This window comes from Piliocolobus tephrosceles, chromosome 17, assembly GCF_002776525.5.
Source record: "Piliocolobus tephrosceles isolate RC106 chromosome 17, ASM277652v3, whole genome shotgun sequence".
NCBI lineage: Eukaryota > Metazoa > Chordata > Mammalia > Primates > Cercopithecidae > Piliocolobus > Piliocolobus tephrosceles.
In genome coordinates, this window is record NC_045450.1 from 4,926,438 (window position 1) to 4,944,345 (window position 17,908).

Consider the following 17,908-nt stretch of genomic DNA (forward strand, 5'->3'; position numbering starts at 1 on the left):
TAATCTCCACCAAGATGTTACCTCTGAGGGAGCATACACAGTAGGTGCTCAATAAACACTTGAATGAATAAATGAAGGCATTCCTTGAATCATCCACTCATTCAGCAAGGAGTTCCTGGGCACCAACTTCCACCAGGTACTTAACTAGGCCCTGGAGAGAGGAAATTCAAGGAGCCCAACGAGACTGACACGTATGACAGTCAATAAAAAGTGGTGCGTGCAGTGGAGGAAGGTGCCTGGGAGCAAAGAGGAGGCAGCCCTTATTCCAGCTGAGTCCACAGTCGAGGGGCTGGGAGCTGCAGGTACAGAGAGCAGTGCGTGTGGGAGCCAGGGGCCCTTAGAAACTGCTTGCTGGGGCCAGGCGCGGTGGCTCAAGCCTGTAATCCCAGAACTTTGGGAGGCCGAGACGGGTGGATCACGAGGTCAGGAGATGGAGACCATCCTGGCTAACCCGGTGAAACCCCGTCTCTGCTAAAAAAAATACAAAAAACTAGCCGGGCGAGGTGGTGGCCGCCTGTAGTCCCAGCTACTAGGGAGGCTGAGGCAGGAGAATGGCGTAAACCCGGGAGGCGGAGCTTGCAGTGAGCTGAGATCCGGCTGGCCGCTGCACTCCAGCCTGGGCGAAAGAGCGAGACTCCGTCTCAAAAAAAAAAAAAAAAAAAAAAAAAGAAAGAAACTGCTTGCTGGACGAAGCCCAGAGCTGGACATTCATGTTCAGCAAGTCAGCCGGCCCATGATCTGCCCCTCTCCTGCATGAACCTCCAAGGGGGTGCAGATGGAGAGTGTCAGCGACCCCCCGCTCCCCACAGGCTAAGTCCAAATGCCCAGGGCTATGAATGGGGCCTGAGAAGCCCTGGGTGGGGCTGGTCCATGCAGACTCCCGCCTTTGCCCTTGTGTACCTGTCAGCCAGAGCCAGGGCCTCGGGGTCTGTGGGGGGGATCACGAAACAGACAGCCGGAGCAGTCAGCTTGTTCCCAGCGCTGTCCATGAGTTCCCAGCTCTCCCCGTTGTTCTTCTGCAGGGTGTAGCTGTAGCCCCGCGAAATCAGGCCCTGGCAAGGGCAGGCCAGACAGTCAGGGTCCCGGCAGGGGCTGAGGGCCTGCGAGCGCGGTAGCCATCTCACCCCGGACTCTTGGACCTGGGGACCCCCGGCTCATCACTCGGACCCTCCCCATAGAGGTGGGAGGGTTATGCAGGAGGAGCACATATGTTGAGACTGCCGGCCCAGCAACCTACCTCCATTTCCCTTTGGGGAACCGTCCCTCCCAATTCCCAGTCCCTGTGGTCTCATTCCTTCTCCATTCCCAAGCTCCAGATGGACGCGTGACTTGGACCTGGGCAATGTATAGACTGGCATTCCCCAGCCACAGTCATTGGTATAGGGTGGACACGGGCGTTCCCCGGCCACAGTGAGTGGTGTAGGGTGGACACGTGACTCAGTGGGCCAATGAGAACCTGGCTGGGGACTTCTGAGGTGGGACTGGGGTTGCTAAGCTGGTGGAACACAAGGCCAGGGCAGCCAAGGTGGGGGCAGCATGGGGGTGCCAGTCGGCCTGCACGAGGTGAAGGGTTGGCAGAGTGACACCAACCACGGAGACAGGCACAGGCTCCCGAGAACGTCGCCTGACGCCCCAGATCCAGCCATGTTACCCCAAAGACTTTGTAGTGATGTGAACAGAGGAGCTGGCCCCACACACCTGCTCCCCCTCAAAGTCACAGAGTGCCTCCACGGGGATGGGCTTGAGCGGAGTCTCCCGGCGGTACTTGAGGGGCACCACCTGCTGGCCTCGCTTCTGCAACCCCCGCACCACGTCCTCATACTTGTCCAGCACCTTCTCCTGGTCCTCAAGAGAACAGGGTCAGGGACCCGGGTGAGACCAACAGCCTTCTCCCTGGTGGGAGGACGCCTAGTAGAGGCTGGGGTCAGCAGGTGGGGTGCTTTGGGGTGGGTCTGTCCAGGGCTGAGGGTAGGCACAGTGGAGAGGGGACCCCGCCCCCCGGGCCAGCAGGGGTCCTGGGCCATCGCTCACATCCAGCTCCCGCAGCAGCAGCTCAATCTGGTACCGGTCCTTGAAGTCAGGGCCGTATTTCTGGTTCAGGTCCGAGTCTACCTTGTGCAGCAGCTCCTGAGCGTCCTTCACGTCTTTGTGGAACTTGGGGAGAAGGTGGCTCTGTCACAGCCAGGAAACCACTAGAAGCACCTGGGCTTCTGTGTGAGGCTTCAAGCTCATCCCCCAGGTGGGGCTGCGCCTCAGGTTCACCTGGAGTCCAGCACGGGACCATGCGCTGCGCCCGAGGCTCCTCTGTGTGGAGACAGCCTCACCCTCCCTGAGCTGGCTCCTTAGGGCCTCACTGGGAGAAGGCAGGTCCCTTCCCACCCATCTATGAGATGCCACCACCTCTGTGACATATTTTCTTTGATATACCAATAAGTCTTGAGGTGTCTTTGATTCAATTCCTCTCTCGGTAATAGGAACACCCAGACTTACTACTATAGCTTCTTTCTAGGTTTTGATAATAGCCTCCCCTTTTTGTTCTCGAAAATTCTCTTGCCCGTTCTTCAGTCTATCAATTCTTGGGTCACTGTCAGCTATCCCCTGGGCTGAGCACCTGGGCTGCAGCCATGAACAGGACCTGAAGCCCCCACCGTGCAGCTCAGTGAATGAGGAGTGACACGGCGTCGCCCACATCCAGCTTTCCCCAGACATCTCAATCCTAAGAATTACCCGCAGCTTCTTAAGAACTCTCATTCCTCTGGAAACAGACAAGTGTCCAGCCACAGATGAGTGGATAAACACAGTGGTCTAGCCATACAATGGGATATGATTCCGCCATAAAAGGGAGTGAAGCACTGAAAATGCTACAACACGGATGAACCCGGAAAACACGCTCAGTGAGAGAAGCCAGACACAAAAGGGCAGAGACGGCATAATCCCACTGATTCTTCATATTCATTCTAAATGTGAAACATCTGGAACAGGCAAGTCCACAGAGACAGCAAGAAGACCAAAGGTGACCTGGGGCTGGGGCAGCGGGAATGGAAGACTTACTGCCTAATGAGTACAGGGTTTTTTTCTTTTGTTTTGTTTTTTGCTTTTTTTTTTTTTGAGGCGGAGTCTCGCTCTGTTGCCCAGGCTGGAGTACAATGGCACAATCTCAGCTCACTGCAACCTCTGTCTCCTGGGTTCAAGCAATTCTCCTGCCTCAGCTTCCCGTCTGGGATTACAGGTATGGGCCACTATGCCTGGCTAACTTTTGTATTTTTAGTAGAGATGGGGTTTCATCATGTTGGCTAGGGTGGTCTCGAACTCCTGACCTCAGGTGATCCACTCGCCTCAGCTTCCCAGAGTGCTGGAATTACAGGCGTGACCCACCGTGCCTGGTCAGGGTACAGGGTTTCTGTTTGGGGTGATGGAAAGTTTTGCAAGTAGATGGTGGTGATGGTTGCATAATATTGTGAATGCAATGAATGCCACTGAATTGTACACTTAAAAAGGGCAAACTGGCCAGGTGCGATGGCTCACTCCTGTAATCCAGCCAGAGCCAGGGCCTCAGGGTGCACTTTGGGAGGCCGAGGCAGGCGAATCACCTGAGGTCAGGAGTTCGAGACCAGCTTGACCAACATGGTGAAACCCCGCCTTTACTGAAAATACAAAAATTAGCTGGGTGTGTTGATGTACACTTGTAATCCCAACTGTTCAGGAGGCTGAGGTAGGAGAATCGCTGGAACCCAGGACGCGGAGGTTGCAGTGAGCCGAGATCACACCACTGCACTCCAGCCTGGGTGACAGGGGGAGACTCTCTCAAAAACAAAAACAAAAACAAAACAAAAAACAAATTTTGTTTTATGTATCTGCATGCGTATTATAGATTCTACCAAGATTATAAACCCCACACACTCACCCTAGACCCCATGTGACCTGGGGAATCAGACTCTGGCCCTGGTCCCCAGGGAGGATGGACAGGGGCTGGCAAGCTTGGGACATGTCTACACACGCCATCAGAAGCATGGGTGCTGCAGGCCTGGGATGGCAGCCCCGCAAGGCTCCTGGACCAAGCAGCACGAGGCCACACATGAGCCAAGCAGGCACTGAGCGCTCTCAGAGAGTAGCACCACTGGTGCTGGGGGCACTCCCAGGAGAGGTAGGTACCTGGTGGTAGTCCTCCATGTACTTGAGGTGACTCTCCTCGCAGATGAGCAGGTTCAGGTACTCCTTCCAGTCTGCGTGCACAGCCTCCATGTGTGCCTGCCGGAAGGAGGGGCTGGTCACCATTGGGCAGGTACTGCAGACACCAAGGGAGGGACCACTGGGATACTGGGCTAGGGCACGGTGGGGGAGGGAGGCATCTGGCATCCTCTGGGTGTGGCTACCACAGAGGTAGCCAATTTCTGCTCAGAGGTGGGAGGAGGAGAGAGGGGTCATGTCAGGGAGCCAAACAGGGATGCCACGTATGGATGCCCAGGCTGTGCGGTGCACAAGGGGCAAGTGGGGGCTGTGTCTGCCTAAAGTGGTGCCTTCAGCAAATCTGCATAAAGGCACTGTCATGGACCAAACAGTGTCCACCAAATCCATGTCCCTAGCCAGACGTGGTGGCTGATGCCTGTAATCGCAGCAGTTTGGGAGGCCAAGGCGGGTGGATCACCTGAGGTCAGGAGTTCGGGACTAGCCTGGCCCACATGATGAGGCCCCGTCTCTACTAAAAATACAAAAATTAGCTGGGTGTGGTGGCGTGCACCTGCAGTCCCAGCTACTCAGGAGGATAAGGCAGGAGAATCCCCTGAACCTGGGAGGCGGAGGTTGCAGTGAGCCGAGATCGCACCAGTGCATTCCAGCCTGTGCAACAAGAGCAAAACTCCATCTCAGGTGGGGTTGGCGGGGACATTGTGGGGGTTGGGAAGAATGCGACCTTATTTGGGAATAGGATCTTTGCAGATGTCATTAGTTAAGGATTCTGAAATTAGGGTGAGCCCTAAATCCATTGACTGGCATCCTTATAAGAAGAGAGGACACAGGGAGACATGGGGAGAGAAAGCCGTGTGAAGATGGAGGAAGGGACTGAAATGATACAGCCACAAGCCAAGGGCTGCTGGCAACCCCTAGAAGCTGGAAGAGCAAGGAAGGTACATGTCCTGGAGCTTCCAGAGGGAATGAAGCCCTAAGACACCTTAATTTCACACTTACAGCCCACAGACCTCTGACAGCACGAATTTCTGTTGTTCAAAGCCACTGAGTTTGTTTTCACTTGTTGCAGCAACTCTAGGAAACTGATGCCCCACAGGGGCTTCTGAAGTCCAGGGGCTCAGGGCAGAGGTGTCAATGGATCAGAGTCAAGACACAGCAAGATACAGACAGACAGACACAAGATGCAGCTTGCAGGACCCCCAGCTCCGGGGTCTGCCTGAGCTCCAGGCGACCCACAGGCAGAGGCCAGCCAGAAGCCATCCTGGAGGAAGTGTCTGGTCTTGGGGTGCACACACCTCAATGGAGTTCCTCCCGGGGTGATCGGCTGCCAGCAGCTGGTCACCCTCGCTGTGCAGTTTGTTGATTCTCTCCTCTTTGGCCTCCAGGTTCCGGTTGATGAAATTCTGCAGTGGGGGGCAGTGGAGGGGCCTCAGTGCCCGGCCTGACGGGCCTGTGCTCCCTCCAGGGCTGCCTCCTCCCTGACGCCCCAGGCCCCCAGCGCCCACCTCGTACTGGCGCCGGCGGCTGGGATAGTCGAGGTTGCGGTCACTCCAGTCGTACTGCATGCGGCCCTTGGCCTGCTGGTCTAGCCAGTACAGCTCGTTGGTGCAGCGCTGCATGTAGTCCTGCAGTGAACTCAGGTGCTGCTGCCGGGCCTGTGATGCTGCCTGAAGGGGCCGGGGCAAGCACAGGGCTGCGTCCTCAGCCCACTGCCACTGCTCGCTTCCTTCCCCACCTCCTGCAGGGCCCAGCTATGGCCGGCCTGAGGACAAGCCCAGCTTAGCCACTTCCAGGCCAGGCCCCCTTAGACAAGTCACCTGACCCCCTGAAACTCATTCATTCATTCAGCAAATGTCGATTGAGCATCTCCTACGCGCTGGACACGGCTCCAGGCACTGGGTATACAGCAGTGAATGACACTGCCAGCAGACACCCTTGCGGAACTGACATTTTTGTGAAGACTTAGTTTGCCCATCTGTAAATGGGGATGATCAAAGTCCTGACCTCACAGTGCACAGAGACTGGCATATAGTTAGTTGGTGCTCAACAAATATCAGTAACTATAGCTTCTACTTCGATCTTTATCACCATCGTCTTACAGAGGGCTGGAAGGAAAGCACCACTTTACGTCTGAGAAGCGGGGGTGCAAGAGAAAGGAGGGATGTTTGCATTTTGGTACATGGGGCCCTCTGCGAGCCAGCACTGCGCTACGAACTTCTGCAACATTGACTCATTTCATCCTCAAAGCGACCCTGTGAGACAGGAACAGGTAGGACCTCCATTTCACAGATGAGGAAACTGAGGCTCACAGAGGCTAAGTAACTCGCTGAAGGTGGCACCAGTAACACTAAGGAGCAGAGGCAGCATGGCTCCTTGCAGCGACACAGTGCTGCCTCTGCATTCTCTGAGATGTCTGAAACATCCGCAACAAGAAAGTATTTGCGTAACACACACGCAATTTTTAAAACAATGCATCCTTTAAAGGTTTGGAAAGGAAAATGGAAAGCTTTTGTAAAGAAAGCAAGTGGCATCCTACTTGGCACACAGCAGATACTTAATAAAGAAATAAGCAGGACAGGCTGTACCCTTGGGGTCTATTAGGCTTTTCCCTGAGCAACCAGGGTAAACCTGGCAGTCGCTCAGGAGGAGGCTGGGGCACGTGTCTTCCCACCTCAGCCCCTCTCCTGATTGAAACGTTCACTGCATGCTTTTCTTTTTTTTTTTTTTTTAAAGACAGGGTTTTGCTCCGTTTCCCAGGCTGGAGTGGAGTGGCATGATCTCAGCTCATTGCAGCCTCCGCCTCCTGGACTCAAACGATCTTCCCACTTCAGCCTCCCAAGTAGCTGGGACCACAGCATGCCACCAAGCCCCGCTAACTGTTACATTTTTTGTAGAGATGGAGTCTCATTATGTTGCCCAGGTTGGTCTCAAACTCCTGGGCTCAAGTGATCCTCCTGCTTCTGCCTCCCAAAGCGCTAGCATGATAGGCCCAAGCCACCATGCCCAGCTGCCTGTGTCATTTTTAAAAGAATACATCCTTGTCCCCGCCGACTCCAAGCTTCCCATCCTCTCCTCTCCCCACGATGCCTTTCCCCCAGGGAGCTCCTCACCAGCAGTTTCTGGTACTTGGCCCGAAGTTCGCTGTTCTGCTCCTGAGGACAGAGCCGAGGGCACGGGTCAGGGCCAGGACGCAGGCGCGGCCCCCTCCATCCCTGGGTCCCCACCACACCAGCACACGCCCCACCTTGACCCCGTCCTTGGCCAGGTGGGGCCCGATGGCCTTGACCTCGTTGTGGAAGATGTTATGCTCTTCTACTTGGTGGTCCACCAGCAGCAGGTCAGTCCCAAAGCCCTGGCTGCTCAGCTTGTCCTGGCCGGGAGGGCAGAGAAGCAATAGGGAGAGGGTGGGCTAAGGGCTGGGGATGTGCGGCCACCCCAGGAGCCTCGGGTGGGCATGATGGTGCTCTCTTTTTCATGGGGCCTCGCAGAGCCACAGGGAGATGCCGGCCACACCTTCAACCCTGAAGTTCCGTTTGCTGAGCACTGACCGGTGTCATCTTTCATCTCACAGAGCCTCAGAGGTCCACATGGTTACTGTTCCATCTCTCAGATGAGGACACAGAGGCTGAGTGAGGACAAGTCACCTGCCCAGGGTCATGCCACTAATAGTGGACAAGCTGGCCAGGCATGGTGGCTGATACCTGTCATCCCGGCACTTTGGGAGGCCAAGGGGGGCGGATCACTTAAACCCAGGAGTTGGAGACCAGCCTGGCCAATGTGGCAAAGCCCCATCTCTACAAAAATAGAAAAAATTAGCCAGGTGTGGTGGCATGCACCTGTAATCCCAGCTACTTGAGACGCTGAGGTGGGAGGATCACCTAAGCTTGGAAAGTTGAGGCTGCAGTGAGCCGTGATCATGCCACTGCACTCCAGCCTGGGAGACAGAGTAAGACCTTGTCTCAAAAATAAATAAATAAATAAATAAATAATAAAATTGGGGAAGCTCAGGAGTTTGAGACAAGCCTGGCCAATGTGGCAAAGCCTCGTCTCTATAAAAATACAAAAAATTAGCCAGGTGTGGTGGCGCGCACCTGTAATTCCAGCTACTTGGGAGGCTGAGGTGGGAGGATCACCTAAGCCTGGGAAATTGAGGTTGCAGTGAGCCATGATCATGCCACTGCACTCTAGCCTGGGCGACGGAGTGAGACCTTGTCTCATGAATGAATGAATGAATGATTAAATAAATAAATAAATAAAATTGGGGAAGCTGAGGCTCGAACCTGGGACACCTAGCTGCAGTGGCTGCATGCTTCTCTGTGGCGGGGGCCAGGAAAGGGAGCGACAGGCCAGAAGTCTGGCCCCTCCTGCCCCAGCCTGCCCACAAAATGTCACCAGGACCCCAACATGCCAGGGCTGGAAAGTGGGACTCAGGAGCAGCAGTGAGGTGTGGCTGATGGGACAGAGTCCAAATCTCCACCGCTCGAGCTGTGTGACCCTGCCTTGGCGTTGCACTTCTCTGAGCCTCGCTCCTCTCACAGGCACACTGGAAAATCACCAGGACCACGGCTGTCTCCCTGGTAAGACCCAGGATGCCCATTACACGGTGAGGCTCTCCCTGCACACGCATGGCCCCCTCCCCAGCTGAAGCCCTGCAGCCGGCGGCCCAGTCCAGGCCATACCAGCTTCTCCTCCACCAGCGCCGCCCAGTTGACTTGTGGGTCCACTTCCTTTGCCGCCAGGCTGTAGATCTGCTTGTGTTTCCCGCGCAGGTTGGTCACGCGCTCCTTCAGCTGGCGGATACTGATGGGAGAGAGGCTGCCCGCTTAGTGGGGCTGGTTGGCACTGCCTGTACCCCACAAGGGGCCTCCCACCCAAACCCTGGCCTCAGTGTCCGGAAGGACACAGTGACCATGGCCTTTGGTTCCAGACAATCAGGGCATCCTGTCACCCCTCCTCCCACGTACTTTCTTTCTTTCTTTCTTTCTTTTTTTTTTTTTTTGAGACAGAGTCTTGCTCTGTCACCCAGGCTGGAGTGCAGTGGCACGATCTCAGCTCATGGCAACCTCCACCTCCCGGTTTCAAGCGATTATCCTGCCTCAGCCTCTGGAGTAGCTGGGATGACAGGCATGCGCCACCTCACCTGGTTAATTTTGTATTTTTATTAGAGACAGGGTTTCACCATGTTGGTCAGTCTGGTCTCAAACTCCCGACCTCAGGTGATCTGCCTGCTTCGGCCTCCCAAAGTGCTGGGATTATAGACATGCGTCACCGTGCCTGGCCCCACCCACTTTCCATCAACCTTCCTTCCCCCATCAGAGTTTCCTGAGAGCCTACTATGTGCCCAGAACCATAGAAGGTTCTGGAATAAGCAGGAAGGATCTTGTTTTCTGGAATCTGCCACCCAGCAGGGCCCACGGGGTGGTGCATGCCACGCCAAGGACAAGTGCCGAGGGTCGTGGGGCACCGAGAGAGCCCTGCCCTTGCCGGGGTGGAGGTGGGGCACGGGACAAGGCAGGAGTCAGGGAGTTTGATCCATCCAGGATAAACTGAACCGGGAGTTGTGAGCCAAGGAAGCCAGGGACAGGGCACCAGGCAGCGGGAGAGCTCGCTCAAAAGCTCACAGGTCAGCCTGGTGGCTCCAGAACAAGGGATATCAACTCCCTGAGCCCCGGTTTCCCCAACTGTAAAACAGGGTCATCAAGAGGATCACGTGAGGCCGGGCGAGGTGGCTCACACCTATAATCCCAGCACTTTGGGAGGCCGAGGCGGGCGGATCACCTGAGGTCTGGAGTTTGAGACCAGCCTGACCAACACGCAGAAACCCTGTCTCTACTAAAAATACAAAAATTAGCCGGGCGTGGTGGTGCACGCCTGTAATTCCAGCTACTTGGGAGGCTGAGGCAGGAGAATTGCTTGAACCGTGGAGGGAGAGGTTGCGGTGAGCCGAGATTACACCATTGCACTCCAGCGTGGGCAACAAGAGCAAAACTCTGTCTCAAAAAAAAAAAAAAAAAAAAAAAAGAGGATCGTGTGAAGCCTTCGGCACGTGCCTGGCACCTAGTTAGCCCTTGATGACCCCTGACTCGGGCTCCCAAATGCTGAACAGGACCCCTGCCCTGGCCCACAGCCCCCAGTGGCTCCCCTGGGATAAGAAGCCGAAGGGACCTACTCCTCAGCAATCATGTCCCCCTGTGGGTGCTTCATGTGCTTGGCAATGGCCGCGTCCGCCTCCAGCACATAGAGCAGCTTCTCGGAGTCCAACACCTTCTGCAGGGTCACGTCCCGGTGCTCAGGCTGCCGTCCCCCCTGCAGCCGAGCCAGATCCTGTGAGGGCCATGAGAGAGGGACAATGGACAGAAGCCGAGAGCGGGCACGGTGGCAATGGGAAGGGTGGAAAGAAAGGGATCAGCAAGGTGCTCCCCTTCTTTCCCTTTGAATAACATCTTCTGGGCTTGTCCAGAGGGAGCGTGGTCAGTAGTTCCATCTCTTTGCTGCTACGTGGTATTTCTCAGTTCACTTTGCAAAGCGGATATTTTCCTTACGCCCGTCCAGCCTGTCCTCCAGCCACCCAGCAAACAGAGCTCAAGTGCCTACTGTATGCTAGGTGGTGGGACACAGCTGTGAACGGAAGAGACACGGCCTCCCTGCCCAGCACTCACAGCCCAGTCTGCGAGGCCACCAGGAAGGCCAAAGGATGAGCCTCACGGAGGTGACTGCAAGTCCCTCCAAGTCAGTGTTTACGAAAGAAACGCCCCAGAGGCAGAACGAGCGGACCTACTTCAGCTCTGGTGGTCAGGGAAGCCTCTCTGCAGCGGAGACACAAGCTAAGAACAAAGGATGAAAGGGACAGGTGTTCCAGGCACAGGGACAGCCTGTGCAAAGGTCCTGGGGCAGGAAAGAGCGAGCAACGACTGAGCCGTAGTGAAAAGGCCGCTGTGGATAGGGAAGAAACAGGGCAGGCGGGGAGGGCCAGAGCACAGAACAGCTGCAAGGAGGGATCCCGCACAGCTCCATTTGTGCTTTAAGGCGATGCCTCCATGGGCTCTGCTGAGAGAGGACATCAGCAGCAAGGGTGTGGGCTGGGAGGGCAGGCAGTGGTCTATGGCAGCAGCCAGGTGACAGAGAGGTGGCACCAGCAAGAAGGAACAGAGCGGGGGGGATATCTGAGAGGGCCCATCGACGGTTGCTGATGAGTACAGGGCTTCTGTTCGTGTAGGGAAGAGCAATGGATGGCAGCCGGGACAGTAGGTTTCTAAACACAGCGGGTTAATTCGCTGTGTCAGTATCCGAGAAGCCTGGCCGTGAGTCTGCACCATGCCAGGTCCTGGGGATGAATCCCTGAGGCACCCCTAGTCCCACAGGGGAGGCAGTGACATGTCAGTGTGGGGACTAAGTGCAGGTTGGCTGACGCCGGGGCACTCAGAGGCGGCCCCCGGTCCCTTCCCCTAGCTGGGTCTCAGCATTCCCATCTCTACAGTGGGCGTAAGGAAAATACCCACTTTGTGAAGTGAACTGAGAAATACCACTTCGTAACAAAGAGCAGGAACTACGGACTGTGCTCCATCTGAACGAGCCTGGAAGACGTGATTCGAAGGGAAAGAAGCCCGACAGAGTCCACATGGTGTGGGATCCACTGATGTGAAGTGTCCTGAACAGGCAAGTTCAGAGAGACAGAAAGTCTCTGTCTCTTAGCGGTTGCCTGCAGCAGGGCTGGGAAGAGGTATTAACCGTAAATAGGCACAAGAGATCTTGCGCGGGATGAAAATATTCTGAAACTGATTCTTGGGCGTGGCTCCATCCCTTGCTAAAGTTCCTCAAAATCATTTTTTTTTTTGAGACGGAGTCTCGCTCTGTCCCCCGGGCTGGAGTGCAGTGGCCGGATCTCAGCTCACTGCAAGCTCCGCCTCCCGGGTTTACGTCATTCTCCTGCCTCAGCCTCCCGAGTAGCTGGGACTACAGGCACCCGCCACCTCGCCCGGCTAGTTTTTTGTATTTTTAGTAGAGACGGGGTTTCACCCTGTTAGCCAGGATGGTCTCGATCTCCTGACCTCGTGATCCGCCCGTCTCGGCCTCCCAAAGTGCTGGGATTACAGGCTTGAGCCACCGCGCCCGGCCTCAAAATCATTAACTTGCACACTGACAGTGGGAGCATTTTTAAAGTGAAATATGTCTCCATGAAGTTTTTTTAAAAAAAGAAAACGCCAAAGGAAGAAAAATAAGAAATACACAGGGGCGACGTGGTGCCTGGTATGAAGTAAAGACTTGGCTTCCTCTTGGAGGAAGAAAATGTGTCAAGAGTGTCTTTGCCTGGCTAAGTCTGGAAGGGCTGAAGGCTGAACAGGCCTGGCTCCCCAGGGGACTGGAGGTGAGACTGATGTCTCGAAAAGCCAATGGAGGCCAGGCACAGTGGCTCATACCTGTAATCTTAACACTTTGGGAGGCTGAGGTGGGAGGACTGCTTGAGCCCATGAGTGCAAGACCAGCCTGGGCAATAGAGTGAGACCCCATTTCTTAAAAAATATTTTTAAAAGGTAGCTGGGTGTGATGGCATGCACCTATAGTCCTAGCTACTCAGGAAGCTGGAGCAGGAGAATCATCTGAGTCCAGGAGTTCAAGGCTGCGGTGAGCTAAGACTGCACCACTGCACTCCAGCCTTGGCGACAGAGCGAGACCCTACCTCAAACAAACCAACCAATCCAAAAAGCCACTGGAACCCTGGGGTAGGCTGGTGTGTGTTAATTACAACAAAACATCAGCTTCTTGACTTGGAGTGGAATTTTATTCACTCCGTTATCACCGGCTTCCCTGAGCTGCAGATCAAAGATTAATTTTGCAAAAGGAGGAAGTCCATTAATCATTGCCTAATTCATGAAGGTGCCCAGTGGGAATGCAAGTTCTCTCAAAACACTGGCTGAGAGAGAAAGTGAACACTAGCTGAGGGAGGCTAGTGTTCAGAAGGTCAAAGGCAGGCAGAACTGACTGATGGTGAGAGAGATTAGCATAGGGTTGACCTCTGAGGGATATCAACTGGGGAGATGGCCAGGGGGCTTTCTAGACAGTGTTATCCATCTTGCCCCAGACAGTGGTTATCTGGGTATCTACTGATGCAAAAATTCACCCAGATGAAGTCTTCGAATGTAGACACTTCTCTACAGTTTATATAAGTTATTTAAAAAAGTTTTTTTAAGTCACAGGGGCCAGGTGCAGTGGCTCACGCCTATAATCCCAGCACTCTGGGAAGCCCAGGCTAGAGGATTGCTTGAGCTCAGGAGTTGGAGACCAGCCTGGGAAACATAGTGAGACCCTATCTCTAAAAAAAAAAAAAAAAAAAAAAAATACAAAAATTAGCCAGGCATAGTAGCATGCACCTGTAGTCCCAGCTACTTGGGAGCTTGAGGTGGGAGGACTGCTTGAGCCGAAGAGGCTGAGGCTTCAGTGAGTCATGATTGCATCACTGCACTCCAGCCTGGGTGACAGAGCAAGACCCTGTCTCAATAAAAAAATAAAATAAAAAATTATAGGGACTGATATATCTAATAAATCTCTCTCACACACACACACACACACACACACACACATACAGATGCGTGATAAAACCAGTTCAGCAGACATTATTGGGCGTATTGGGTGGCTGGATATGGGTGTTCACTGTACGGTTTTCTGCCTGTTTAGCATTTGAATAAACGTGTGATGCAGCGTATGATTCTGTTTCTGTGAAATATCCAGAATAAATAAATCCACAGAGACAGAAATCAGATGAGTGGCTGCCGGGGAAAAGGGGAGGCGGGGAGTCACTGTTAAGGGTGTGGGGTTTCCCTCTGGGATAAGGGAAATGTTTGGGAACTAGATCGAGGTGATGGTTGTGTAACGTTGGGAATGTACTCAATGCCACTGAACTGCACACACTACACGGTTAATTTTATGTTACGTGAATCTCCCCTCAATTAAAAAAAATGGGAAATTCAAGAGCACTTCTGGGAAATGAAATAAATAGTAGTATCTTTAGCAAAAAGAAAACAAGAAAAAGATTGTGTGACCCAGGTAGTCTTCAAAGCCTAGCTTCTTTTTTCAAGTGAGTTCAGTTGAAGTTAAAAAAAATAGGCCAGGCACAGTGGCTCACACCTGTAATCCCAGCACTTTGGGAGGCCAAGGTGGGCGGATCACGCGGACAGGAGTTCGAGACCAGCCTGGCCAATATGGTGAAACCCTATCTCTACTGAAAATAAGCAAATAAATAAATAAATTAGCTGGGCGTGGTGGTGCATGCCTGTAGTCCCAACTACTTGGGAGGCTGAGGCAGAAGAATCGCTTGCACCCGGGAGACGGAGGTTGCAGTGAGCCGAGATAGCACAACTGCACTCCAGCCTGGGCGACAGAGTGAGACTGTCTCAAAAAAAAAAAAAAAAAAAGAAAGAAAGAAAAAATAGTTCAGGCCAAGCACACAGTGACTCACGCCTGTAATCCCAGCACTTTGGGAAGCGGAGGCAGGAGGATGGATTGAGGCCAGGAGTTCCAGACCAGCCTGGACAACATAGCAAGGACCTCTGTCTCTGCAAAAAATAAAACAAAAATGGTTCAAAATTACCTATTTCAAGTCATTACTCCAGGGAAATAAAACGAGAAGGTTAAACCCTCTTCCTTCTTTCTCCCTCTCTCTCTCTCACACACACACAAAGGTCAGATATACACCAATATGTTAACAGCCAATAGATACCTCTGGTGGTGGAATTCTACATAATTGAGTTTATTGACTGACTGATTGATTGACTGAGGCAGGGTCTACCTCTGCTGCCCAGACTGGAGTGCAGTGGTGTGATCTCAGCTCACTGCAGCCTCAACCTCCTGGGCTTAAGTGAGCCTCCCACCTCAGCCTCCCAAGGAGCTGGGACTACAGGCACACACACCACCACACCTTGCAAATTTTTCATATTTTTTGTAGAGACGAGGTTTCACCACGTTGCTCAGGCTTGTCTCAAACTCCTGGGCTCAGGTGATCTGCCTGCCAAGGCCTCCCAAAGTGCTGAGATTACAGGCGCGAGCCACTGTGCCTGGCTCATGATTTTAATTTACTTTGTTATGCTTGTTTATCCGTCCTGAAATGTGTGTGACGAACACATATTATTTTTACTATGAGGAAAAAAGAGACACACCCCCAAAAGATGTTTTTCATTTAAGAAAGAAAAAATCCACCACCAGAGGGGGCCTCAGATGGCAGGGGATGAAACTGCAAATGACAAAGGGAACTGACAGGAGGGAACAGGTGTGAGGTGGCCAGGTAGAGGCCAGGGAGGCAGGAGGTGGAGGCCCAGGAGGACATGGAGGGCGGGACCCCAGGAAGGAGGCCAGGGCAAGCCCACTCCTGGGGCCGCTGCAGGGGACAGCTGGTGGCAGAGAACAGTGTCCACTTACCTGCCCCCTGCACCCCCGTGGACTGTGCCCACCCCAGCCCACCCACCACCTTGGGTCTCTTGGCTGCTGTGGACAGGCCTTCAGAGGGTGGGCAACTGGGCCATCAAGGGCAGCCAGGGGGTTGGACAACTATGGCTGGGCCTGGGCAGACCCTGTCCTCCCTCCTGACCTCCCCACCTTCAGCCTCCCACTCCTCTGGTCCCAGCTTTCTTTGTTGTTGTTGTTGTTTTCAAGACAGAGTCTTGTTCTGTTGCCCAGGCTGGAGTGCAGTGGCATGATCTTGGCTCACTGCAACCTCCGCCTCCCAGGTTCAAGCGATTCTCCTGCCTTAGCCTCCTGAGTAGCTGGGATTATAGGTGTGCACCACCACGCCCAGCTAATTTTTGTACTTTTAGTAGAGATGAGGTTTCACCATATTGGCCAATCTAGTCTCAAACTCCTGACCTCAAGTGATCTGCCCACCTCGGCCTACCAAAGTACTGGGATTACAGCGGCGTGAGTCATTACGCACGTGGCCTGGTCCCACCTCTCAGTCATCTCCCGCATAGGGACGCCAGATGAAATACAGATCACCAGTTACACTTGAATTTCAGATAAACATAAGCCTTTCCCTAATAATACATGGGCTTTCCTGTTACTAAGACATGATTTGTGTTCTGAAATTCAAATGTAACTGGGCATCTTGTATTTTATTTGCTAAATCTGGTAACTCCACCTCTGGGCCGATGCTGGCACCATCTCTGTCACTGACTCATCACCTCAGTCCATTCTGAACCTCAACTGCTCCAGTACAAAACGGGCATCAACCCAATCGCACCAGGCTGACGCTGGTGGAAGGTTCGAAGAGGTGACCACTCCAGAGGCTTATGAGTCCCGCAGGGTACAGAGGCTTCGTGCCGTTGAGTCCACCGGGCAGTTATCCCCATGTTACAGAAGGGGAAACTGAGGCACAGAGCGGGGAAAGTGATTTTACCTAGCTATTTTCTCTCTCTTCTCCAAAAACGGCGGAGGAGGGGCCGGGTGCGGTGGCTCAAGCCTGTAATCCCAGCACTTTGGGAGGCCGAGGCGGGCGGATCACAAGGTCAGGAGATCGAGACCATCCTGGCTAACACGGTGAAACCCCGTCTCTACTAAAATACAAAACATTAGCCGGGCGTGTTGGCGGGCGCCTGTAGTCCCAGCTACTCGGGAGGCTGAGGCAGGAGAATGGCGTAAACCCGGGAGGCGGAGCTTGCAGTGAGCTGAGATCCGGCCACTGCACTCCAGCCTGGGTGACAGAGCGAGACTCCGTCTCAAAAAAAAAAACAAAAAACGGCGGAGGAAGCCCTGCACCCTGAGTGCTGGCAGCAGCAGGACGAGCAGTGAGACTGATATTGATGAGAGTAGCTCTGCACTGTACCTGAATAATCTATTTAATCTTTACAACCACCCCGCCAGGTGGGAAAAATCACTCCTGCCCGGTGAGAGAGAATCCCATTCATGGGGAGGTGCAAAGACTCGCTTGCCCAAGGTCACCCAGCAAGGACAAGGCTGGGCTGCTTCCCTAGAGCCTGACCCCATGGCAGTCCTCCAGGCAGGAGATGCTTTGTACAGGGCCCAGGAAGTGGGAGGAACTTAGTATCCAGCAGGTACTGGTATTAACAGCAATGGCCAGGCTCCTCTCGCAGAGCAGGGCTTCCTGACCTCGGCACCCCTGCCCTACACTGCATGGTAGGGTGATCAGCAGCATCCCCGTCTCCCCTCCCCAACCGACGCCAGGAGCACCTTCCTTCCAGGCAGTGAAAACCAAAATGTCTCTGCATGTTCCCTCGGGGCCAGAATCACCCCTGGGTGACAATCACTGATTCCGAACAGACCCCGGTCCTGAACGGGGCTGGTAGCACCGGGGCACGCGGGTGGGAACGGGGCACTCACACTCTGCATCTTGGCCTCCGTGTCCACGATGTTCTTCTCCACCTGGTCGGCATTCTTCTGCAGCTGCTCGATCAGCTCCGAAAGCTCCTTGTTAGAGATGCTGCGGGCAGAAGCCGAGGGGAGATGGGTGGGGTGCCTGGTGGGTGGGGGCTGTGCCCCTACCAGCACCCCATCCTCTGGCTGTCCCTGGCCCCGTGCTCTGAGCAGGAGCTGCCCACAGAGCCTTTGAGGTACTTGGGCTGTTCCCGTAGGGCAACGTCACTAAAGCCACAAAGAGCGCCTGGCAGGGGTCAGCCTCCAATTTTTTTTTTTTTTTTTTTTTTTTTTTTAGGGGGTCTCTCTCTCGCCCCCGCCCGGGGGCAGTGGCCCGGCTCCCGCCCCCCCCCCACCACCCCCTCCC

At 54.1% G+C, this 17,908-nt stretch overlaps 1 protein-coding gene across 1 annotated transcript in view; it reads right to left on the bottom strand.

The window, feature by feature from the left end:
• The window catches only part of PPL (periplakin), a 65,088-nt gene that overhangs the window by 11,296 nt on the left and 35,884 nt on the right, over positions 1-17,908 (bottom strand). Inside the window, exons 2-12 of the mRNA XM_023225822.3 lie at positions 17,509-17,608; positions 10,355-10,509; positions 8,865-8,985; positions 7,430-7,555; positions 7,296-7,337; positions 5,691-5,852; positions 5,481-5,588; positions 4,153-4,248; positions 2,032-2,154; positions 1,699-1,845; positions 901-1,052 (exon numbers count right to left, since the gene is read on the bottom strand). Coding sequence (XP_023081590.2) covers positions 901-1,052; positions 1,699-1,845; positions 2,032-2,154; positions 4,153-4,248; positions 5,481-5,588; positions 5,691-5,852; positions 7,296-7,337; positions 7,430-7,555; positions 8,865-8,985; positions 10,355-10,509; positions 17,509-17,608 — 1,332 coding nt within the window. The remainder of the gene's footprint in view (positions 1-900; positions 1,053-1,698; positions 1,846-2,031; positions 2,155-4,152; positions 4,249-5,480; positions 5,589-5,690; positions 5,853-7,295; positions 7,338-7,429; positions 7,556-8,864; positions 8,986-10,354; positions 10,510-17,508; positions 17,609-17,908) is intronic.